Source organism: Balaenoptera acutorostrata, chromosome 8 (genome assembly GCF_949987535.1).
Source record: "Balaenoptera acutorostrata chromosome 8, mBalAcu1.1, whole genome shotgun sequence".
NCBI lineage: Eukaryota > Metazoa > Chordata > Mammalia > Artiodactyla > Balaenopteridae > Balaenoptera > Balaenoptera acutorostrata.
The window spans coordinates 108378687-108401580 of NC_080071.1; the positions used below are offsets into that span (position 1 = coordinate 108378687).

Sequence of the window (22894 nt, forward strand, 5' to 3'; positions counted from 1 at the left end):
TGTGTGTCTGCGTTTAGCACTTTGTCGTTGGTTTTGTTTGGTGAGACTCACGTCACCTGTCCTTGGATCTGGCAGAAGAAGCCCGTGAGGAGGAGGTATGAGCCGTACGGGATGTATTCTGACGACGACGCCAACAGCGACGCGTCCAGCGTGTGCTCCGAGCGCTCGTACAGCTCCCGGAACGGGGGCGTCCCCCACTACCTGCGCCAGACCGAGGATGTGGCCGAGGTGCTCAACCACTGCGCCAGCTCCAACTGGTCCGAGCGCAAGGAGGGGCTCCTGGGCCTGCAGAACCTGCTGAAGAGCCAGAGGACGCTGAGGTGAGGGCCGGAGGCCAGGCTGGTGAGCTCAGGCCGAGGCCCGTGGTGCGCTCCCGGGGCCTTCCCCGGGCTCCCGTCGTCTCGGGAGTTCTTACGGAATTCCAGCCGCTGGGGCAGGCACTAAAGGCGCTGGGAGGGCTGAGTCGTGGTCCTTGCCTTCCGGAGAACTTGACATATCTGGCAAACACTTTGTAACTGATTAGGTTTAGAAAGCATTTGGTTCCTTATGGCTTACACTCGTCTATTAGGTGTTATTTGAGAAATCTCGGTACAGTTTGCAATTTAGGTCAAAAGTAAAACAAGTCTGCAGGTTGGTATGGTTTATTACACTTTAGAGTCATGGATAAAATGATACCAGCCTCAGTCTAAAATGTTTTGATACACATAGGCGTAGGTATAGTTTATAAATATGCAGAGTAAAGAGATACTCAAATAGGGTACTCTGAAGTACTCTTTAGCTTTAGAATTGATTATTTTTGCTTTTCTCTTTGTTTCTGTATTTCATAAATTTTCTAAAATGAGCATGTATTACATATACCAAAAATATGTGTTTATACCATATTTCCTCAAATCTAAGGCACCATTGACACACCATTATTTTATATCTGAGAAGAAATGCTGCTTATTAAACCATGACAGTACTAATATGTCGTTGCTTATAAGATGAATCTCAAAATTACAGAGATGTTTGAACTACACTATATTATATTCTTCGGGTAATTTTTTTTAAAGCTGTATGGTGAGACTGGATAAGTGTCTATGGTCATGGATGGCTCCGCAAAGCCGTGGGAGCATTGACTGACGAATCACTGGGCTTCAAGCGCGGCTGTCCAGTCAGTCTGGCCCCCGCCTTATTCCTTCCTGCCGCCTTCCCTCCCCACCCCCCGGCCCCCCTTGTTCTGTTCTGTGCATGCGTCAGGAGAAGTTTCGCCACATGCGCTCTGAAGTGCAGGTCCTCTCTGGTGCTCTAGTGACCTGTCAAAAAACAGAAAAAAGGATTTGCTGTCATTATTCGTCAAGAATCTGCTCAATTCTGGTGGCCCCAGTTTCTTGATTCTTAGTGTTCACCAAGTATCCATTGAACAATCTCTAGAAATCTATTGATTAGCGTTGGTCTGATCTAGATTTCATCGTTAGCAATGTTAAAGGATCACCCAACCTGAGGGGGATGGTTTGGGGAAGAAGGTGAGTCTTTCTAATGAAACCTCGAAGTAGAAATGGGATTCAGTAGTACAGTTCAGGGTAGGAAAAGTCACAGGGGCACCGACATGAAATGCGTGTTTGCTTCGTCTCAGGCACAGTTGCAGGTAGGGTGTGTTCTTTAATCCTTTTAGCAGCCGCTTGGTTCACTGAAATGGATACAGAGATATCAGAGTACTTTGGCTCTGGCAGAACTGAGATTAAAATCCAGGTCTGTCTGACCCCGAAGCACATGCTTTTCCCAGTTGATCCCATTGCCTTTCATCTGTGGCGTTGGAAACACACCTGCAACGGGGTGAGCAGGACGTGGCTCATGGCTTTGCCACGCCCACATGTGTGAACTCAGGTGATCATGCTCTGAGATGCAGTTTCATTTTAGAAGGAGAGCAAAACGATCGTGATTTTTTTATTCCTGTGCAGTTCCATCATAAATTAAAATTTAGATAATTGATTTGTGAAGAAAGGACTTTGTTATATAAAAATTGTATAAAGCTTATGTAGTGGAATGAAATAAAAGGATTTCGAGAAGCTGTAACTAATTTCAGTATTGGCTTATTAAATATTAAATTTATTTATTTCTATTTTGTTTCCTCTAGTCGGGTGGAGTTGAAAAGATTGTGTGAGATTTTCACCCGAATGTTTGCTGACCCTCACAGCAAGGTAAGGTCTGGGGAACCTGCCCACTTGTGTTCCTCTCTGCATGTCTGTGTGGGCCGCATAATACACGACTTCAGAGTGGGATACCAGCCCCGCAGCACAGTGTAGACCTTACAGACGGAACCCCAATTTCAGCAATAGTTTCTTATGGCTTCTGAAAACGGAATTCTTAGAAACTTCCAATGCCCATACAACATCAAGTTAAATAAAGTGTATTTCAAGTAAGGGTTACCATGGAGAGAATGAGATGTAGTCTTTTACTTATTCAGCAAATATTTTCACTTACTTAGCCAAGTGGTGGGCTGGGTGCTAGTATGAAACAGTGTATTATAATATAATGCCTTCCTGAAAAAAGTTACAGTAGTGAAGAAAATAATCAAGTTATGTAAATTTTTTTTTGGTACCCATGTAGAATTTGTCTATATGGGACAAGATAGACAAATGGAAGCATTTATAAAATGGATTTACTGAAGAACCACATTAAGTATTTCTCCAGACACCAATAGAATTGCCGCCTCTAAGAATTTGCTGGATGGTGGTCACTTAGCTGGTGCCTACACCTCCTGGGGACCGGAGGAGGACTGCCTTTTGACAAGGACTCCCTGCTGAGTGGAGAGCACCCAGGAGTGAGGGACAGGCCCTTTCTAGGAGTGGAGCTGAGAGCGGGACCCTTGACAAAAGTTCACTTGGAGTCTAGGTTTTAAATGAATACCATTGTTTGGGAGGAAGCCTTTGCAGGCTGTTGCTCTTCGATGGTTTTAGAGAAAGAAAAAACAGAGGAATGAAGATATCAGGAAAGTTAAAGGGTAGATAAAGGACAGAAACTAAAGTAGAAATTGAGGGAACCAGAAATCAGCACCAGCAAATCTTAAATGCTTGATGTGCAAGACTTAACTGTCTTACACTGTCATTTTCCTAGTAAAAATGGTCTCTTCTAAATCCTCCTGGGAGAAAGAAACCTGTGGTGGCCAGAAAGTTTAGCCAGTTACTGTGATCCCCCTTCTTTTCCTACCCTTTCCTCCTCACAGGAATTGTCCGTGAAGTGTCAATCATCCATCCATCCGTGCAGTCATTCAGCATTTACTGAGCACCCACTCTGGGCTAGGGATACAGAAAACAGCACAGGACCCCTCCCTGCCTTTTGAAATGCTCACGGGAGCATAGGAGAATGAATGCAGGGGTGCTCCTTTTTGGGGCGGGGGCAACAGTTCTCCTCAATATTGGTGTTAAAGCATGTCTTAAAATTTCTGTTATGACCCTCATAGCAAGGTTGACATTCACAGTATTAATAAAATCCAAGAAACGTTGAGTTTAAGGGCCAGGTAGATAGCCAGAGATATAATTATCAAGATTTTCTCTAAGATAGTATTAAAAGCAGTAAGATTTAAAGCATAAGATTCATAAGATGTATAGCATAAGGGATATTAGATGGATTTGGACATTGATGAAATTTCTATTACCTGTCACCTCTAGATTGCTGATTCAGATCCAGAATGTGAGGATAAAGAAGGAAATTTGTTTCCATCAGAAGGCTCTTGTACAGTGAGTTTGCAGGTCTCAGTTTAGTAAATATTTGCTAGCTGCCTTTGTGCTAAGCCAGGAATCCCACAGCTGGGGCTCGTTGACTTCTTTCTGAGCTGTCTCACGGGAGACCCCTGGTGGTTAATAGTTGCTGAGCTAGAACTGAGTAGGTCTGTGATAGCCGGGTTGTCCCAGGAGAGCAGGACTCATTTACCAAGTAGGGCGCACAGTGCCACCGCTAACCTCTCTGAGACTGGTTCAGGAGTGGTGCACCGTGAGCTCTGTGTCACCGTAGGGAGCACTGATGGTCACACAGCAGCGTGAGGATTATGGCAACCGTCGGTGTCTTTCATCCCAAGCCATAATCTTTTATAAAGATTGGTATGGCTTTTATAATATCTTTTCATAAAGATAACACTTCATAATATCTGAACGGGCATACATCAAAATAGATGACTGAAATGAAAAGCAATACATGTGCAAGTTTTTTTTTCCCTCATCCTATATTAGTTTTTGTTGAATGCTAGGTAATGAACAATAATAGTATAGAATTATGGTGGTTAAAAGGTTTTTTAAAGAAGAAGAGGGAGAGAGAAAGGAAAGAGAGAGGGAGGGAGGGAGGGAGGGAGGAAGGAAGGAAGGAAGAAAAGGAAAAAGGAAAGGAAAGAAAAGAAAGACCTCCAGGATTAGACTCATATTTTCAGCAAAGTTAATTTCTCTCTGTACTGAATTTTAAAGGCATGTAGAGGGAGGGGAGAGTTATTTCGTCAGTTTGTAGCCTTTTCAGGCCTTTTAAGAAACTGCATGAAACTTGTATGACTTCACTGTGGACTAACATGGAATCTGTTTCGTTGCATGGCCTGGTTTGCGGTGGAATTCACACCAGAGAGTAAGTTCTGACCCCTTTTCCTTTATCTGTTCTTGTAACTGCGTTTGTTTGCCTCCTATGCCATGTCCAGTTGTGGACAGTGTCAACCCCAGTTACAATTCTAGACAAAGCCAAGATGGGCATTTTTATCATTTTGGAGACTTGGGAGGAAATCATGAATCAAATATGTGAAATACTTGGTTTCCATTTGTGTCTAGGTTTTCAGTATGTTTTTGGAGACTCTTGTGGATTTTATAATAATTCATAAGGATGACTTGCAAGACTGGCTTTTTGTTCTTCTCACACAATTACTTAAGAAAATGGGAGCAGATTTGCTTGGATCTGTGCAAGCGAAAGTTCAGAAGGCTCTCGATGTCACAAGGCAAGTGTTTGGGGGCAAGATCATTTTTTCCCAGCTTTTGAGGTAAAACCGACATACAACATTGTGTAAGTTTTAAGTGTATAATGTGAGGATTTGATACATGTATATATTGCTAAATGATTACTGCAATGTCAGTTAACACATCCTTCACCTCACATAATTACCATTTTTTGTTGCTTATGTGGTAAAAGCAGTTAAGATATGTTCTCTTAGCAAGTGTTATACCTGTAACTGGAAGTTTGTACCCTTTGACCAACACCTCCCCATTTCCCTCACCCCCTGAGGCGCTGGCAACCACCATTCTACTCTTTGTTTCTATGGGTTTGACTTTTTTTTTTTTTTTTTTTTAAGATTCCACATATAAGTGATATCATGCAGTATTTGTCTTTCTCTATCTGGCTTATTTCACTTAGCGTGATGCCCTCAAGTTTCATCCATGTTGTCACAAATGGCATGATTTCCTTCTCTTTTATGACTGAATAATATTCCATTTATATGTACCCCACATTTTCTTTAGCCGTTCATCCATCAACACACTTAGGTTGTTTCCATGTCTTGGCTGTTGTGAATAGTGCTGCAGTGAACATGGGGTTGGATATCTCTTTGAGATACTGATTTCATTTCCTTTGGATACATACCTAGCAGTGGGGTTGCTGGCTCATATGGTAATTCTAATTTTTCTTTTTTTTTTTTTTTTGGCTGTGCCACGTGGCTTGTGGGATCTCAGTTCCCTGACCAGGGATTGAACGTGGGCCACAGCAGTGAAAGTGCCACGTCCTAACCGATAGGCCACCAGGGAATTTGCTAATTCTAATTTTTTTGTGGAACCCCCATACCGTTTTCCATAGCGGCTGCACCAATTTACATTCCCACCAGCATTTGTTATCTCTTGTCTTTTTTGATGATGGCCATTCTAACAGGTGTGAGGTAATACCTCATTGTAGTTTTAATTTTCATTTTTCTAATAATTAGTGATGTTGAGCACCTTTTCATATACTTGTTGGCCATTTGTATGTCCTCTTTGGGAAAATGTCTACTGGTGGGACAGGGGCGCTAGACCATTTTGATACTACGAGAGTCTTTGTAGGTGGTTTCTTGTCATTCTGTTACCTGTGGCTTTTGTCACCCACTTGAATATCTACTTTCTTACTTAATTCCCACATTCTCTTATTAACATATATGTTGAAATATCCCAACAATCCATGAGATGAAATGCCCATATCTTCCTTGAGTTGACATAATTTTTGTGAATGCCTAAGACAAATGTAAAAAAAAAGAAAAAAAACATTGAAAATTGATTCTCTTCTCTTTAAAAAACACTTTAGAATATTTATGAGCATCCTTCTGAAGACCTCAGTATTTTTACAACTTCAACCTCTTGTAAGGCACACTAGCAATTTTTCTATTCATGTGTGGTGTAGGGTTCCCGTTCATCCAGGAATAGTTTCTATTAACAGCTCATTGACTGGAGATGATAACACACTTATAATATTTGTAGCCCATCTGGCCTTTATGAGAAAAGAAAAGCTACTGAGACTCAGAAAAAGTGTAAAAAAACTGACTCTGTGCTGTTATTGTTTGGAAACAAACTTCTGATCTTTGCCTGTGCAATAGTAAATCCTCGACACACGAGTGATAGAAATTGAATGATCTCAGAAGACGGTTCGCAGTAATGTCTTGGTTGTGATTTGGTGGATGACAGAGGGGAATGTGTCAGATTGCTGAATTTTTAAAACAATAAACAGATGTCTCCAGGTCACTCAGAAAATCATCATCAGCATAGTAACTTTTATATGACCCATTAACTGCAAACTGGGATATGAGGAGGTATCATAGAATTGTCAAAATGGAAGGACCATTCTCATTTCATTATAAAATTAGGAAACAGAGAGTAACTTGACACACCCGGAGCCCCACTTCCTGCTCGTGGCAGCCCGGGAGCCAGCATGCAGGAGAGCCTGTTGTCACTCCGTTGTGTGTCCTGTGGTCGCCGGCTGGCCTGCGGGAGAGCGTGGAGGGCATCACGCTGCCCCGTCATTGTCCCCCGCGCTTGCATCTGTTAGATGTCTCTGGCTGCCTAGCCTACATTTGTTCCTCTACACTGTGATGCCAGCTTTTCTTTTGGTCCCGACCCCGGCGATCTGTGTAATTTGTGCTGCTATAGAATTTTATTATCCAAGTAGATTTCCCTTTAGATTTTCAGTGAACTCAGTGTAACGTACTGTATTTGCAGTAAGGCTTTCAGAAACCATCCCTCCTGTGGGTGACTAAGTGTAGTGCAGTTGGGGGACAGTCCTCTACACCACTGGATTCCTCACAGTTTGGCCAGAGGTTGGCTAGAGGGGCTGAGCTGATGCAGCTGATGATACACGAGCGATGTAAACAGCAGGGCGGTTACGCGAGAGGCCGGGAGCTGCGGTGAGTTGTGGTCACGGGGGATGCGGGCCCAGTGGTCCAGGGTTTTCAAGAGAGGTCAGAAATGTGGATTAAGGCAAGATATTCAAGATTTTTTTTTTTTAAATGACACTGTGAAAGCCAAGGAAAACATTTGTAAGCCAGACTTTAGCCTGTAGATTGCTTCCTTAATTTAGGTGAATTTATGAATGACAGAAGATCCATTTCATATTTTTAGGGATGATGGAAATATTACAATTATATTTCTAATCTTTGGTGATTAAGGGAAATAATTGTGCCCTCCTATTAGTGTTCCTGGATGCCTCATTCCTTTAAGAACCCTCTTCTGGAGAATTCCCTGGCCTAGGTCCCTAAAGCATGTGTCCCTTTTTCTCGGCAGCTGAGATGTGTAGCTCTTTCAGCTTATCTAGGATTGTGAGTACCGAGGGCGTCTCAGTGGTGGCTGAGAGCTGTTCCTCAGGTGATAGACCTGATTGTGAATCTGCCTCAGTTTCCTTTCTGTTGGCTGCACTCGACAGCAGGGCACAGCTCCAGCTTAAATACACCCATTACTCAGATGTATTCTCCATCCTCCCTCTGCTGTAGAAGAAAGGAGAGGTGTTTTGTGTGTGGTTTGTTTCTTTGATGCGTGGCCAGTATGAGTCACTTAAATCATATATACTGAGATGCGCTTTGCTTCCAGAGGTGGTCCTCAGAGCGTCCTGGATACAAATGGATGCGGGAGAAAAGGATGTGCTGTTGGTCAAGTTTACTTTTTATTAGTAATTATGATGGTGGTACTACTAGTATGTGCCACACACTTTACGTTTTTCTTGTATTATTTCATTTAAATTTCAAATCAGTCCTGTAATCTGAAAGATTCGAACCTGCGTCCCTTCCGTACACTGAGAATCGTCTCTAAGCGAGTCTAAAAGAAAGCGATGCAGTCACTCAGCCTCATTGGAATAGATCTTTGCATTGCATTATCTTTCCTGTTAGCATGGAAGGGACATCTGCATTAGGCACAAGGGCTCCTTCAGCCGATTTTAAACTCATACTAGTAATTGCGGCTTTTTAAGGGAGAGGACACTGACTTCCGCTCGCCAAGAGCCCTCGGGGTTACTCAGTTGGATCAAAAATGTGAGAGGACCACGAGGAATGAGATGAGTTGCAGGCGAGAAGTGGAGCCGGAGTGGGGCTCTTAGGGTCCCAGGCCCCCCTGTGTGTGTCTGTAGCTGGAGAGGGGTGTAGCTGGAGAGGGGTGTTTCTGGGTGAGCGTCCCACGGGCGCTCTTCTGTGGTGACCGCACAAAGCCAGCTCACGGGCGGTTACCCAGCGAGGACCCCAGGAACCGTGCAGGCAGCTTCAGCAAGGGCAGCTGCAGGCAGCCTCATCGGGATGTAAAAGTTAGATTTGGGCGATGAAAGTGTTTCTCATGTGAGCAGTGTTCCGAAAGGTACCTGGAAAGAAGACGAGCAGATCCCAAGAAGGCAAGCAGGCGTTCATTGCTCAGTTTATGTGTTTTGGGACTTTTAACAAGATTCCCCTTTCCTAAATTTTCTAGGGAATTCCCTGGTGGTCTGGTGGTTAGGACTCGGCGCTTTCAAGTGCCGGGCCCGGGTTCCGTCTCTGGTCTGGGAACTGGGATCCCGTGCGCCATGCGGTGCAGCCAAACAAAAACCAAAAAAACAAAACAAAAAATAAACAAATAAGTTTTCTATGTAATGTGTATTACTTTAGTATTTACATAAAGTGAAAAGTAATATTTAAAAAATATAAACATGCTTGCTTTTTACATATGTTAGAGGAATCTATAATAGTGTATTTTTGTTTCTTATATGATTTTACATTGTTTTTAGTAATAAGTCTTTGTTTTAAAATATTTCTTTTTTTTAAATCTAGGGACTCCTTTCCATTTGATCAGCAATTTAACATTTTGATGAGATTTATTGTGGATCAAACCCAAACTCCTAACCTCAAGGTCAGTAACTATTTGTCATTATAGTTCAACCTCTAGAAGTCAAATTTGCTTAAAATATACTTGTTTATACGTGACTCATATTTGGCTGTTGTGAGTAAATCTGCTGTGAGCAACATGTTTCCATTTCTCTTGGTTCAGTACATAGTAGAGAAGTTGCTGGTTTATTGGGTAGGGACATGCTTAACTTTATTTTAAACTGCCGAACTGGTTATATCAAATTATATTCCTACCAGTGGTGTCTTGAGAACTCCAATTGTTCCACATCCTTACCAACGTTTGGGCATTATTACAGTGTTTCACATTAATATTTAATGTAGAAATTTTTGATGTGTTAAAATAGGTATCTTATCAGAATGTTTTTCATATTAACATCGTAACACATGAAAAATGAATTGTGACATGTTTTATAAACATCATACCTATAAGAACAAACTAATGGTATTTGAAGGAGGATGTGCTCCTTTGAATGGCATCAGGTACATTGTCTGTTCTTCCATCACTAATTTTGCTGAGGTTTTTAGGAGAGGCCCAATAAAAAGTAACCCTTTTCTCCTGAGGTCAAAACCAAGTGAGACCTCGGTGGGGAAGTTATAGCAGAATTATCAGCTTGAATTACCTTCAGTGCTGCCTTGCAAGACCCGGCCTAGAGTGGCTGAAAAGTAAAACTCACACCGAGTTGTACTTGCCCCGCGGTCGGTGGCAGAGCTGGAGGTCCCCCTGGTGCCTCCGCCCCTCACCCCCCCGTGGGCTCCTGCCCGGCACGTGTCTCGCGGCGTCTGTGAGGAGCAGAGCCTGCCTTCTCCGCAGGCCCGGCAGCCACAGAGGGCAGGGGATTAAGCTGCAGGCCTCCCTTCTGTTCCCAGGCTTCCCTGTCAGTCACCTCATGCTTTTTCCCTGCTGGAGGCCCCTGCGTGTAGGAACATAAATCCAGGAGAAAGGCGGTGTCCCCTCAGTACTGTGTACTTTTCTCTGAGCACCAGTTAAGAGCTCTGTTCAAAGATTTATAAAGTGTACTTACCGTTTATAATCGCTGGATCTTTCAGGTCAAAGTTGCAATCCTGAAGTACATCGAGTCTCTCGCCAGGCAGATGGACCCAACAGATTTCATAAACTCTAGTGAGACAAGGCTTGCTGTTTCTAGAATTATAACCTGGACGACAGAACCAAAGAGTTCAGACGTGAGAAAGGTATGTCCTTAGGCGCGCGTCACGAAGAGGAATTTATGGGAGCTTGTAAACCACCCACAAACCTACACGCAAACCACTATCGCTCCTTTTCTAGGAAGCCAAGGCTCTGCTCCTGTCCCTCCAGCTCTGTCTAGTTGCAGTCTCTGAAGATCAAAACGAAAATCTGAAATCTTGTATCATGGGAGACACCCTGATACCAAGATGTTGTGTTGTTGCTTTTTTTTTTTTTCAATCACCTGAAGAGAAATATTTGCTATTTTCTTCTGAAATGGCACATTGAAAGGCATATAACACAGTGGAGGGAGCACAGGACCCTGTTATTTCTATTCCTAGGTAGTAGTCTGCCTTAGGACTACTGTGAAGATGAATTCATATATGTTAAAAGCATGATCAATTCCTGACAGGTTATAAGCACGCAGGAAGTGTAAGTTGTCGCTCTCTTTGTTGTTTCTATTATTCTCTTCCCGTCAGTGTCCTGTTCTTCTACACTTGAGTGTCACACATGGCCATTGTTCTTTTACTTTATATATAAACAAGCTAGCCTTTCAAAGTTACTGTTAAAAACCAGATTTCTTAGTTCTGGTTTCAGACTAAAAGTACTTGATTTTGGTTATTTGTGTGTAATCATGAACCTTGCTTTTTATTTTTTTTTCTTTTCTTTTTTCCCCGTAGTATACTCCTTCCACCGCCATCCGTACCAAAATAGTCCTTTGGCCTTGGGGTAGAGTTGGTAACGTGGACCACTTGGATCGAGGCAGGGTTAAGGGTGATTCCCAGAGGTAGTTAGCAAGGTTGTGGTGGTTCCAAATGCCCCTGAACACCTAGCTCCTGCTCTAATGGAATCCAAGGAAGGGAACCAAAGAATCACCTGCAGGGTTTCTTTGGGAGGGTCACAGCCAGTGTAATTCTCTAGCCATTGTACAGTAATAAACTGAGTTGTCCAAGGTCAAAGAAACAAGGATGAATTTTATTAAAGCACTCATTCAAAATTACTGTTCTAATAGAAAATAATGTTTTTGATTTATGATCCGTTTGTAAAATGTTTCAATATTTATTGAAAGAGCATTTTACTGGCAACCTTTAATTTAACCATTAAGCCTCTTTGGGACTAGGGAGGTACACTGGGAGGTGGTGGCATGATTTGGTTGATTGGAACGTCAGAAAGAGATATTTGTGTTACAGTTTTCAAAGTCACAGATCAACCAAGAAATACAAGAGCCCAAGTACAACTTCCTATGTTTAGGCATAACACGCTGAGTTACGTACGTGTGTCTATATGAGTATGTGTTTTTGTAATTGAAAGTTACTGAAGTGTTCCCTCCCGTGGGGCTGGAAGATGTTTTAGACATGCACGTTATCATGATTCAGGCCTGTATGGGAACAGCCAGCTTTGGTCATTATGGCTACTTTCTCTGGACATGCACATTAAACATTTGAACTCGGATTTATTGTCCTAACCTTTCTAAGCAGGACACTAGAGGAATGTTTTTCCTTGAGTTATCTAGCCTGGGGCATCAAAACACTCAACTTACTTTATACTAGCTCAAGTCAGGTGTGGTTAGAATGTTGACTGCCGAGGTCACATGACTCATTTACTGTTCGGTCTCCAACTCTTTTAGGTTACTTTGGATCATACAGCACTGCTGTGTGATCTGGTCTCCACTGGTGTCTGCCTCCAGTGTCTGCCCGTATGTCTTCCCCTTCCCCATCGTGAGGACTGCCAAACACCCCACCTTCAGGCTGAGGTCAAACCTGGGCTCTGGGACAGTAATCCCGGCCCCTCAGAGGAAGCTGAAAAGCTTTACGTCAGTAGTTCTCAGTCCTGGCTGCAATGAAAACTAACCTAGATTGCTGTGCTCTCGCCGAAGTCACTTGGCTTCACTGGTACAGAGTGGAGTGTGGGCGTTGCTCTGTGTCTGGCCGGGGCTCCTTCCACTCTTGGCTGATTTTTAATGCAGTGTTGAGGCCCATCAGTTTAGACCGTTCCCCTGGGACTGAACCTCGGGCACGCAAGCTGCTGACGTAGTCTTGACCTGGTTGCCGCTGATTCTCTGGGGAATTTGAGATGTGTTCTAAAGATGGTCTAAATGAATGTAGTGCCTAGGTAAATTAAAATACTTAGAAATTGTGATATGGTATATATCACTCTGTGCTAAGATTTTAAATTGTCATTACTATTATTTTAAAGCTGCAAGGAAAGAAAACAGGCACCTTTTTCATCTGGATAATTTAGTGCACTAAAGATTTGCTTGCTTATCTCTTCTAAGTAGACATATGTTTTGCCTCACCTATAATTTGCAGAGTTATTAAAAGGTTGTATCAGGTGCTAGGGAAATCTTGGTGATTTTCATCATCAGAAAAGCACTTTGCTATCATGAACCAAGTTCTCCTGTTGGTGTCCTGACTTAATTTCCTAAGAGTAGGGCAAGGTTACATTCTAAATACTAGAAGAGCCCTACAGTCTGAAATCTATGCAGTGAACTCCCATATTGGCCCTATCCTCGGAGAATATTAACTGTATACAAACAATACTCGGGGAAGTTTGCAGGCAGCGCAGCTCCTCCGCCATGTATCTCCTATTTGGGAAAGCACTTCAGACACATTTTAAGCTGACACAACTCTGATTTACTGACTTCAGTGTTTTTGATATTTTGTTTCTCTTTTTATGTCAGTGTTCTGGGGTATTTCCTCTCAGAGCGAGTCGGGTGTTTGAATATTTAAGATGTTGAGGAGGGAGGAAACACAACCTAAACCAAAGCACGAGCCAGTCATCAGGAGGCGCGCTTGCCTGGCTGGGACTGACTTGGATGGATGGAGAAGCCCCACCCGGCTTTAACTGGCCTGCTTTATTCCCAAAGTAACCTTTTCCATTTTTTACGTATGGGAGTCCTGGGAGTTGTGTTGACCAAACTACACAGACATACACTGGACCTTTCTTTTTTCTTTTTTTTTAACATCTTTTTTGGAGTATAATTGCTTTACAATGGTGTGTTACTTTCTGCTTTATAACAAAGTGAATCAGCTATACATATACATTATCCCCATATCCCCTCCCTCTTGCGTCTCCCTCCCACCCTCCCTATCCCACCCCTCTAGGAGGTCACAGAGCACTGAGCTGATCTCCCTGTGCTCTGCGGCTGCTTCCCACTAGCTATCTATTTTACATCTGGTAGTGTATGTATGTCCATGCCACTCTCTCACTTCGTCCCAGCTTACCCTTCCCCCTCCCCACGTCCTCAAGTCCATTCTCTACGTCTGCATCTTTACTCCTGTCCTGCCCTTAGGTTCTTCAGAATCTTTTTTTTTTTTTTAGATTCCATATATATGTGTTAGCATACGGTATTTGTTTTTCTCTTTCTGACTTACTTCACTCTGTATGACAGACTCTAGGTCCATCCACCTCACTACAAATAACTCAGTTTCTTTTCTTTTTATGGCTGAGTAGTATTCCATTCTGCATATGTGCCACATCTTCATTTATCCATTCATCTGTAGATGGACACTTAGGTTGCTTCCATATCCTGGGTATTGAAAATAGAGCTGCAGTGAACGTTGTGGTACTTGACTCTTCCTGAATTATGGTTTTCTCAGGTATATGTCCAGTAGCGGGATTGCTGGGTCATATGGTAGTTCTATTTTTAGTTTTTTAAGGAACCTCCATACTGTTCTCCATAGTGACTGTATCAGTTTACATTCCCACCAGCAGTGCAAGAGGGTTCCCTTTTCTCCACATCCTCTCCAGCATTTATTGTTTGTAGATTTTTTGATGATGGCCATTCCGACTGGTGTAAGGTGATACCTCATTGTAGTTTTGATTTGCATTTCTCTAATGATTAGTGATGTTGAGCATCCTTTCATGTGTTTGTTGGCAGCCTATATATCTTCTTTGGAGAAATCACTAGACCTTTCTTAATGCACTGTGTCTGTATTAGGATAATACAGTGTATTCTAGAGTTGACCTCTGTTGACTTCTGCCTCTGCTACTTTTTAGCGGCGTGAACAAGTAGTTTAACCTCTGAATCCTTGTTTATTATCCGTGAAATGGGAATCATGATATTTGCTTTAGGCACTGTTGGGAGGACCAAGTGCAATAAAGCATATAAAAACCTAGATAGATACTGCTTTGTTTGTTGTTGTAGCTTCAGCTGTTAACTGCTTGAGGGTTGCTTTGGTTTTGCTGCTGGTCCAAATATTTTCCAATGTTAGGAAGATTTTTTTTCCCGTCAGGCAAAGGGAATGCGGTAATGACAATAGAAATTTTAATGGTATGTTTACATTTTAGGGTTCAAAATCCCTGTATGTTTCCTTATCATACGTGATTCTTTAGCACTGAGCACCTGCTCTGTCAAGTGAACCAACAGATGTATTAGCCCCAAATGTTGTTTTGAGAAAGGCGGGAAATAAAGGCATGGCAAAGAAAATTAGAGGTTATAGAGATGCTGTTTCCTGGGGCAGGAAAAGTATATAAGTAGCCTTCAAAAGTCGACATTTCTAATTGAAAAAAATCTTAAATCTCTGATTATACATAGGCAGCGTGTCCTAATCTAAAAGCTCAGAGTTTTACCATCAAATGAGATTTGAACCTCAGCTGAATATGACTGCCTCGCTCAAGTCTCATTTTGATCTGTTTGCAAGAACACTGCTACTTCCAGGAGGGGTTCTGATGATTATGAAGGACTTAGCAAATGATGGAGGTTTAACACTGGCAGTTCCTGTTATTATTCTTAAGGGTACTGTTACTGTTCCGTTATCATTCATAGACTTTCAGATTGTATAATCTCTATATATATGACTTTAGAAAAGAAGCCAAATACCTGTACAGCTTACCAATAACCATTGTTTTGAGCGCGTGCTTCTTGTCTCTGATTAAACCCTACCCCTTTCCTGTTTGTCCGTCCCCGCTTCAGCGTAGTCGAATAGGTGAGGATTTCCCCACTAGGTCAGCCTCCACCTGCTCTGGGCCTGGAGAAGGAAACTTGGAAGAAAATTGTAAACAGGTAGATTTAAAGCTGTGTACTAACTTGCAAAAAGACACTTCACTGTTTGCATTGAGATTGTTACTCCTGATTACCCTTGTGAGGACACTGAGAAGATTTTGAAGAACCCTAAAATTAACATAATACTACGTGAGCCAGAGTGTGCGTGCACGTGCGTGCGTGCACTTGTGTAAATGTTGTGTTTTGGTATGTTTTATGATTAACTGCCTTCCCAAAGAAATAGCCACGTTGCAGACAGGCTTCTACCATATTTTAACGAAATAGCAATGGAGAGATACTAAATTTAAAATGTCAGAAGGTTTTGAAATACCTTCTCTTTGGTGGTTTTTCTAAAGCAATTTTAATCACAATCTGAAGGGAGCAGTAATATTTGTTTAATAAATTTAAAAAGCCCTCTCTTCTCAAATTTTAAGTTTTCCATAATTAATACTGACACTGAAGCATTTGTCAAAGTTTTATTGATCTCCTGTCTGGAAGAATCCTTTTCTGCTGTGAGGCACACGGCATTCAAGGCCATCGATAGCCTGCAGGTTCTTTTCAGACACTAGCAGTGAGATTTGAAGGCCCTTTTACCCTCATCCCCCAAGTTCTGCTGTAGGGGCACAAGTGAGAGTCATTTCCTTTTAGGTCACCATTTGATCTTTAAAGTACGTCGCCCCAGAGTTGCCCGTTAGAAAACGTCAGCAGCAGAGGTTTTGGTCTGGCTTTTCTCAATGGCCCTTCCTCACGTGGGGCAAGATCTCCAAGTTGGGACAGCGACACCCTCTGGTTTTGGGCTCATTATTGAACACAAGCTCTGCCCCAGGCTTTTTAAAATGAATCTCTGCAGCCCATCCCCATATTTGGAATTATTCCTGCAGTGAGAGCATATTGATGGTAACGATAAGCATAAGCCTGTTGTCATCCTTGCCGGGACATTCTGGTATTCAGACTGCTCACTGATACAGGGAGTTGTAGATAAAATGTTTCAGGATCATAACAGTCTCATTCCTTTTAAAACTTTGATGTGAAATATTTTTAAAATAATACACTTCAATGATACTTTCCATCCATTTCTGGAGCTTGGGTTTCAGAAAAAGATTTTACTTTGAAAACAGCTTTAGGCCAAAGGGTTATTTTTGAAAACTAATAAAATCATTTGCATTTTATATTTTGGAACATGCAAAAACAAATTATATTCATTTATATGCATAAATCACACACATACCATCTGTCCAACGAGTTATTTTCAGAATTCCCTGTCTTTCTATTTGATTTCTTATCAAAATTCAACTTCAGGGTTATTGAGAGAAGGTTCTTCAGTGGGTAGAAGCTGAAGTCTGCTGCGCTTTCTTCTCCCATATGACGAAAAGTCAGTAATGTTAAGTAGCCACGAACTAGCAGAGTCTCTAGGCCTGTCACCTTGCAGCCCTCTTGTTCCTAAACGATCCTACCAGCTTTATAATTTGCTTCATGGAAAACCCCAAGTAAGTTTTTAGAATCAGGTATCTTGTCATTCTGGGAAGAAATTAGGTCTAAAGACAGTGGCACATTTCACATAAAAACATACTATTCAAAAATGTAATAATACATTTAATAGTTTTCTAATGCCATTTTCAGTCAACAAAAAAAATAAGTGGCTAAACTTTCTTATTAAATTGGTGATGCTGATTTTTTTTCCCTTGACCAAAACTCAAGTCTGCTTCTTTGCTTCTCTTTGAAGTGCAGTGTTTTCTGCATGCATTTTTTTCTAACATCTAATAAAAGTTTTTTTTAATGCACAGGTTCCTTTGCATGATTTGGGGAATTTGCTTTTATACAAATCATATTAACAGTGTGTTAAATTGATGGTGAAATAGATTTCTTCAGATAACGATTTGTTAAAACTGTTCCAATAATGACATGTAGAAATGTGTGTTTTAGTACAATCAATAATAATGTTTTTTGCCTGTCTTGTGAAAGCACACTGGCCCTTATGATTTAATTTGGTTGGAGAGGCTATTAATGACCATATTTGGAAGTCAAGGGAAAAAGTAAGATCCTTTTGCCCAATGCTGTGCTTAATAAATGCTTATGACATTATGAAAGATAATTTTTTATTGTGTAAAATATGTTATTCTACTGATATTTCAAAATTTGTAATTAAGTTTTAATTTTGGTTAAATACATTTGGGTCTTTGGATTGTTTTGTTTTTTGTTTTTTTCCTTCTCCAGGTACAAAATAGTAATTTTAAATTAACTGGACCTAGAATTAATTTTAACATTATAAAAGCATTGAAGTGGGTTTTTTTGTGGGTGTTTATTTCCAAAAATAAACATGTTTCTATGTAATGCAAACATGTTTCTATGTAATATTCTATATAGTGGAAAAAATATTTAGGATAATTACTGCAATCCTAAATATTACAGTCTTTGGAAAAATAAATGTTTGCTTCTAGTCGAAAGATTTTCATAATGTGTTTTCCCTTCTTTTGACTCTTAGAAATTTGTAAGACATGCCTGTTAGCACTAACTAAAATTTTCTTTTGGAATAGTTCTTCTAAATCAAAACCCTTGTAACTAACTCCGAGAGCATTGTTTTCTAAGCTCGAGCACCGTAGCAGGCATGTAGCTTGCTGGGGAAGCCTGGGTCTCACTGCTGGTGTTTTAGCTGCTTACTCTTCCCCACTTTGCTGCTCTAGTGACTACGAGCATATGTTGTCTCTAATAAAGAAAAGTAGAACATTTTCCAAAAGGCAGAAGAGTAGTAACTTTTTAATTCGTACCATGTAAATCTAGTTTGCTTCCCAAAGACCGTCTCTGTCCTCAATTCATAGATGTAAAAGTAGGAGTTTTTCAGATGTACTTGAACTCTATTTCCAGTGTTTCTTAGTCACTAGGAAAAGTGGTTTTTCAAGATAACGCCGTGGTAACTTGTTTAGAAACTTGTTCTTTCCAGGGTATGCTAGGAGCCTTGTCCGGTTCTGACTTACTAGAATGGACAATCTTAAGCCTTTTCACATTTTTTGATTGTTTCGTTTATGTACTCACCAGCTTTGTCCCTAGTGTTGGACAGCAGAGGAAAAAAGTTTCAGGAGTGCTGTTGTAAAATCCAAGGCCAGGGTGTTCAGTGAAACCAGGGCTTATTTTCCATATTGAAGTTTGGCTGTTTATAGTTGATGACGGTATTTCTCTAGGTGCTGTTTGTTTTTCTTATGGCACAGATGTCCTCTTATTATTTATTCTACTCACACAAAACAGATTTCTTTTAAAAAACAATTTTGGGAATTCCCTGGTGGTCCAGTGGTTAGGACTCCGTGCTTTCACTGCCGGGGGCCCGGGTTCAGTCCCTGGTCAGGGAGCTGAGAATCCCGCAAGTCGCGCAGTGCGGCCAAAATATATAAATAAATAAAAAGAATAAAGGAAAACAACTTTAATGAGCATCTTGACCAAGATAGGCAGTTGTACGTGACATAAGTTAACCACCTCTTCCGTTTCTAGGCAGCACAGATTGTGCTCATCTCGCTGTTTGAGTTGAACACTCCTGAATTTACCATGTTACTTGGTGCCTTGCCAAAAACATTCCAGGATGGTGCTACCAAACTCCTGCACAACCACCTCAAGAACTCCAGTCATACCAGTGCGGTGAGTGCTTGGGCCGCGGTTGGTGGCCTCCACCTACCCGTCCCCGTGCAGGGCTCGCTCTGGTGGGCTGGCCAGCCTTCCTGTGCTCTCTCAGTAGGTTGGGGGCAGGCCGAGGGTGGGGCGATGTCGGGCCCTGTGCATTCCCAGGGAATGAACCCGCTATTTAAATGGCCCTTCCCTTAAGTCAGCGTGTTCACTTCAATGTTCACTGACTCATTTAGTCAGGCGGGCAGTCATTGAGGAACTTATTTTTTCACGCTGTAAAGACGCAAATGCTCAGTTGTGTCTGCTACTCTGTCTGCTCCGGCTGACAGCAGTCACTCCGCTTCGGGAATGCCTGCAGGACAGCTATCCATTTTTGGTTTGTATGCACTTAAAATTGACCTTATGATTCTGGAAAAAATCACCCTGATTATGCAGAATCTGCCCATTTATTTGCATGGGGGGTTCAAAGGCCGAGGGGCAAGCGGAACCGTGTTCTGTATTTATCCCTCGCGTGATGGAGCTCTTCTGCCTTCCCCCAGGGCTCTCCAAGCAACACCATTGGCCGGACTCCCTCTCGACATCCCAGCAGCCGGACCAGCCCCCTGACCTCCCCCACCAACTGCTCCCATGGGGGCCTGTCTCCAAGGTAATGCCATTTCAACAGGAGTGAAGACACTAAAGCACCCCGATGACTGTCTAGGCTACTTCTAGGTTTTTAGACCGAGCTTAATACCAAAACGTGTATGGGTACCAGGAGCCCACGGCTCCTAGCCCTCACCCAAATCTTAACTGTGTCACTTGGGGCAAAGTGGTTAGCTTCTGGGGTGAAATGAGCAGTTTCTGCTGAATGGTCTCTGAGATTCTTCTAGCTCTAAACGCTTTCTTCTAGTACCTTAAAGATTTTAAAACTGAAAGTTACGTTTAGAGCCCTGTTTCACATAGAAAGCATTTAGAAACTCATCACCTACTCTGTAAGCGAGAGGAGCACCTACAGGTATTTGATCGTCTAACTAAACCCTTTATAATCAGTCCACACGTAGTCTGGGGTAGTTTCCACCCCAGTGGCCATTCTGGGCTCACGTTTGAAGCAGAATGCCGCTCTGAGAAGGGATTGAGAGCCTGAGAACTAAAACTGGATCAACATTTTCAGACTCCTGTTGGGACCATGGGAACATTGGCCTAACAGAGTCTGGGGCAGTGACTTAGAAAGAGAAGAGAGTTTGCCTTGAGATCTTTGGATAACATTTCCCATCTGGCCAGAGCCCTTAGAAGTCCCTTCACGGTGGCTTTCATGACCCCCTGGCAGGTGCTGGAGTTTCTCATGGCCTCACTCAGAGTGGTGACCCTGTAGGCCACAGCTTTTAGGAAGGAGCCAGCGGCTGGACCTGCAGGGGTCATGCATGTGTGTTTGGCTTCAAGAAATCCAGGGCTTTGGGATCACTAACAAGAATCAGGGGGCTGTGTCTTAAGGGTTGCTGACACCACGATCTTAAAATTGGAGGAAAATATCACAAGTATGCCATACCCTTTTAAGAGTTACCTCTTTAGTTGGAAGATAGCAAAATGTAAGTGCCTTCAAATTTAGATTTTTTTAATGCTCAAGACTCTTCCAAACTCCATCCTTACCACTGAAGTTGTCTTCAGTTTCTCAAGTTATCATATAAATATTTTGGAAAATGTCAAATTTGTATTTTTCTCTTGGAGAAACGAAATATTTTGTATACTTAGAGTATCCTAGTGTTTATTTTGCTTTATGTTTCATCCTCCTAAGGTCCCCTGGTACTGTATGTAGGTAGAATGAAGCGTAGCGTTATGTTTCCAGATTTGGTCTGTGTGGTCATGGTTTCAGCAGGCTAGTATAATTAGACGCTTGAGACCAGAAACTAATGGAAACATGTCTGACTTTCCCCACGTGTGACTCTGGCTCAGCGCACTTGTTTTTTAAATGTTAACATCTGTATCAAAACAAACGGTTTGTCTTAAATGACCCCAGTGTTGGCAGTAAAATCATGGAGTTCTCCTCCTTGGTAGGAGAGAATTCTATGGAAAAGTTGTCTTCTCTGTAAATTGTTGCCTTTGTTTAGAAATGGTACTTCTGCAACATTGAGAAATCTGTTCTTCCATAATACACAGTTCATACTTCTTATTTTTTAGTTATTTCATTAATAGGGTGGCACATTCTTTAGGTAATAAACAAAAGGTAAAATTCAAATGAAGTATTTTGTTATATGTGCTCATGGTCTAAGTAAAAGATTGGTGGGAGCTGCTAGCATAATCCAGCAGAACTAAGACTTGGCTAGGTATTAAGCTTCATGGATGTCCAAATTATTTAAAAATTCTAATTTAGTTTTCCAGGTCACCATTCATTCTTAACTAGCCTGGCCTAAATTTTTACTGTTAGGGTTACAGGTGAGTGGAAGAAATGGGGAGATTTATTTTCAATCTTAAAAAGTCCAAGTGTGACCTAAATATTTTCTTATCAACAAATTCTTCTTTAAGGAATTATTTAGTTGTGTAATTTCTTTCTTTCTTTTTAAACACAATATGCCCTCAGTCAGTGCATAAGTAGCCAGAATGGCCTTAGCCAACTTGAACTCAACAGGAGAAATAATTTTTCTCACAACTAAAACTGTCCAGAAGTGGGAAAAGCTGCCCCATGTCATCATATCACGGGAAATATTCAAATGGGCTACATACTTTCTACCAGGAAATTTATAAAAGGAATGAACTCTTGCACTAAATAGGAGAATGTACTGGATTACCACATTCTAAGTAGGGACAGACTAATTCTACAGGATATAATCTCAGCTATTTTTCTGAGCGGTGCTCTTGAAACATTTATTTTCTATGACCTGCTATTTTATCTTTACCATTGGATGTTAGCTTTTTGTCCTTAAGGGGAAGAGTTACTGAGTTATATGTTTTTAATCTAACTTTGAGTATCAAAATAAACTAGTTATTTTTTTTTTAGTCCAAAAATTCTACACTCAGATTATGCTGGGAATAAGAAAATACTCTAACATGATGAACACATTTAATTTGATAGTTTAAAAAAAAAAATCGCTAGTGAGGAATTCATTTTTATCCACCCAGTAACATTAGAGAAGCCATAGCCACCAGGTTAGACCTTTGTGGAAATTCCATCCATCAGTCATCGTTTCTGTGGGAGAGAGGAGTCCTCCTTATTCCCAGCGAGCAAACAGATGCTCCGAGTCTTCGGGGAGAAGACGAATGGCCTGGAGTGTTCCATCATTAAACACACATTTACATTTCAGCTCATTTTACCCAGTGTGATCGATGCTAATTGAAAAACAGAGTTGCAAGGGGCTTCAGCGATTACGTGCAGTCCGTTCCCTTTAAGATAGAAAAAGCACGTGGCCGTCCTCACTGTGGTCTGCTGTGCATTCTTGACAAACATGCCGTGGAGCGCTCAGCAGATAACCTCTGTTAACCCAACGATAAAAGGCAATTTTAGGTGTGTTTTACACTCGTCCCGTCAGACGATCAAGAGTGTGCACGGACTCAGAGTGGGGATCGAGCTGGAGACCCCCTCCCACAGGGAGGCGGTAGCGCATCCTCTTGGTCCCCCCCCACCGGCAGGGCCCCAGTTGAGGGGGTCGCCCGTGTCCTCTTGTGCCGCTGACTCAGTGTGTGGCCTAGAGGAGGCCTTTTGGCCCTTCTGTGCCGCAGTGACCGCTCCCCTCCACACCTTGTTTCCCTTATAGAATGGGGCCATCGCTGTCCGCAGGTGGAGACCAGCTCTGGACCACTGCTCTTAGGACCGCCATGAGTGCCGGGG

At 42.0% G+C, this 22894-nt stretch overlaps 1 protein-coding gene across 2 annotated transcripts in view; it reads left to right on the forward strand.

The window, feature by feature from the left end:
- The window catches only part of CLASP1 (cytoplasmic linker associated protein 1), a 264971-nt gene that overhangs the window by 198810 nt on the left and 43267 nt on the right, over positions 1 to 22894 (forward strand). Inside the window, exons 31-39 of one of the 2 annotated variants that reach the window (XM_057550862.1) lie at positions 76 to 320; positions 2117 to 2180; positions 3651 to 3719; positions 4785 to 4948; positions 9245 to 9323; positions 10367 to 10510; positions 15418 to 15507; positions 18967 to 19110; positions 19635 to 19741. In XM_057550862.1, coding sequence (XP_057406845.1) covers positions 76 to 320; positions 2117 to 2180; positions 3651 to 3719; positions 4785 to 4948; positions 9245 to 9323; positions 10367 to 10510; positions 15418 to 15507; positions 18967 to 19110; positions 19635 to 19741 — 1106 coding nt within the window. The remainder of the gene's footprint in view (positions 1 to 75; positions 321 to 2116; positions 2181 to 3650; positions 3720 to 4784; positions 4949 to 9244; positions 9324 to 10366; positions 10511 to 15417; positions 15508 to 18966; positions 19111 to 19634; positions 19742 to 22894) is intronic. The other variant, XM_057550863.1, reaches the window with a different exon arrangement.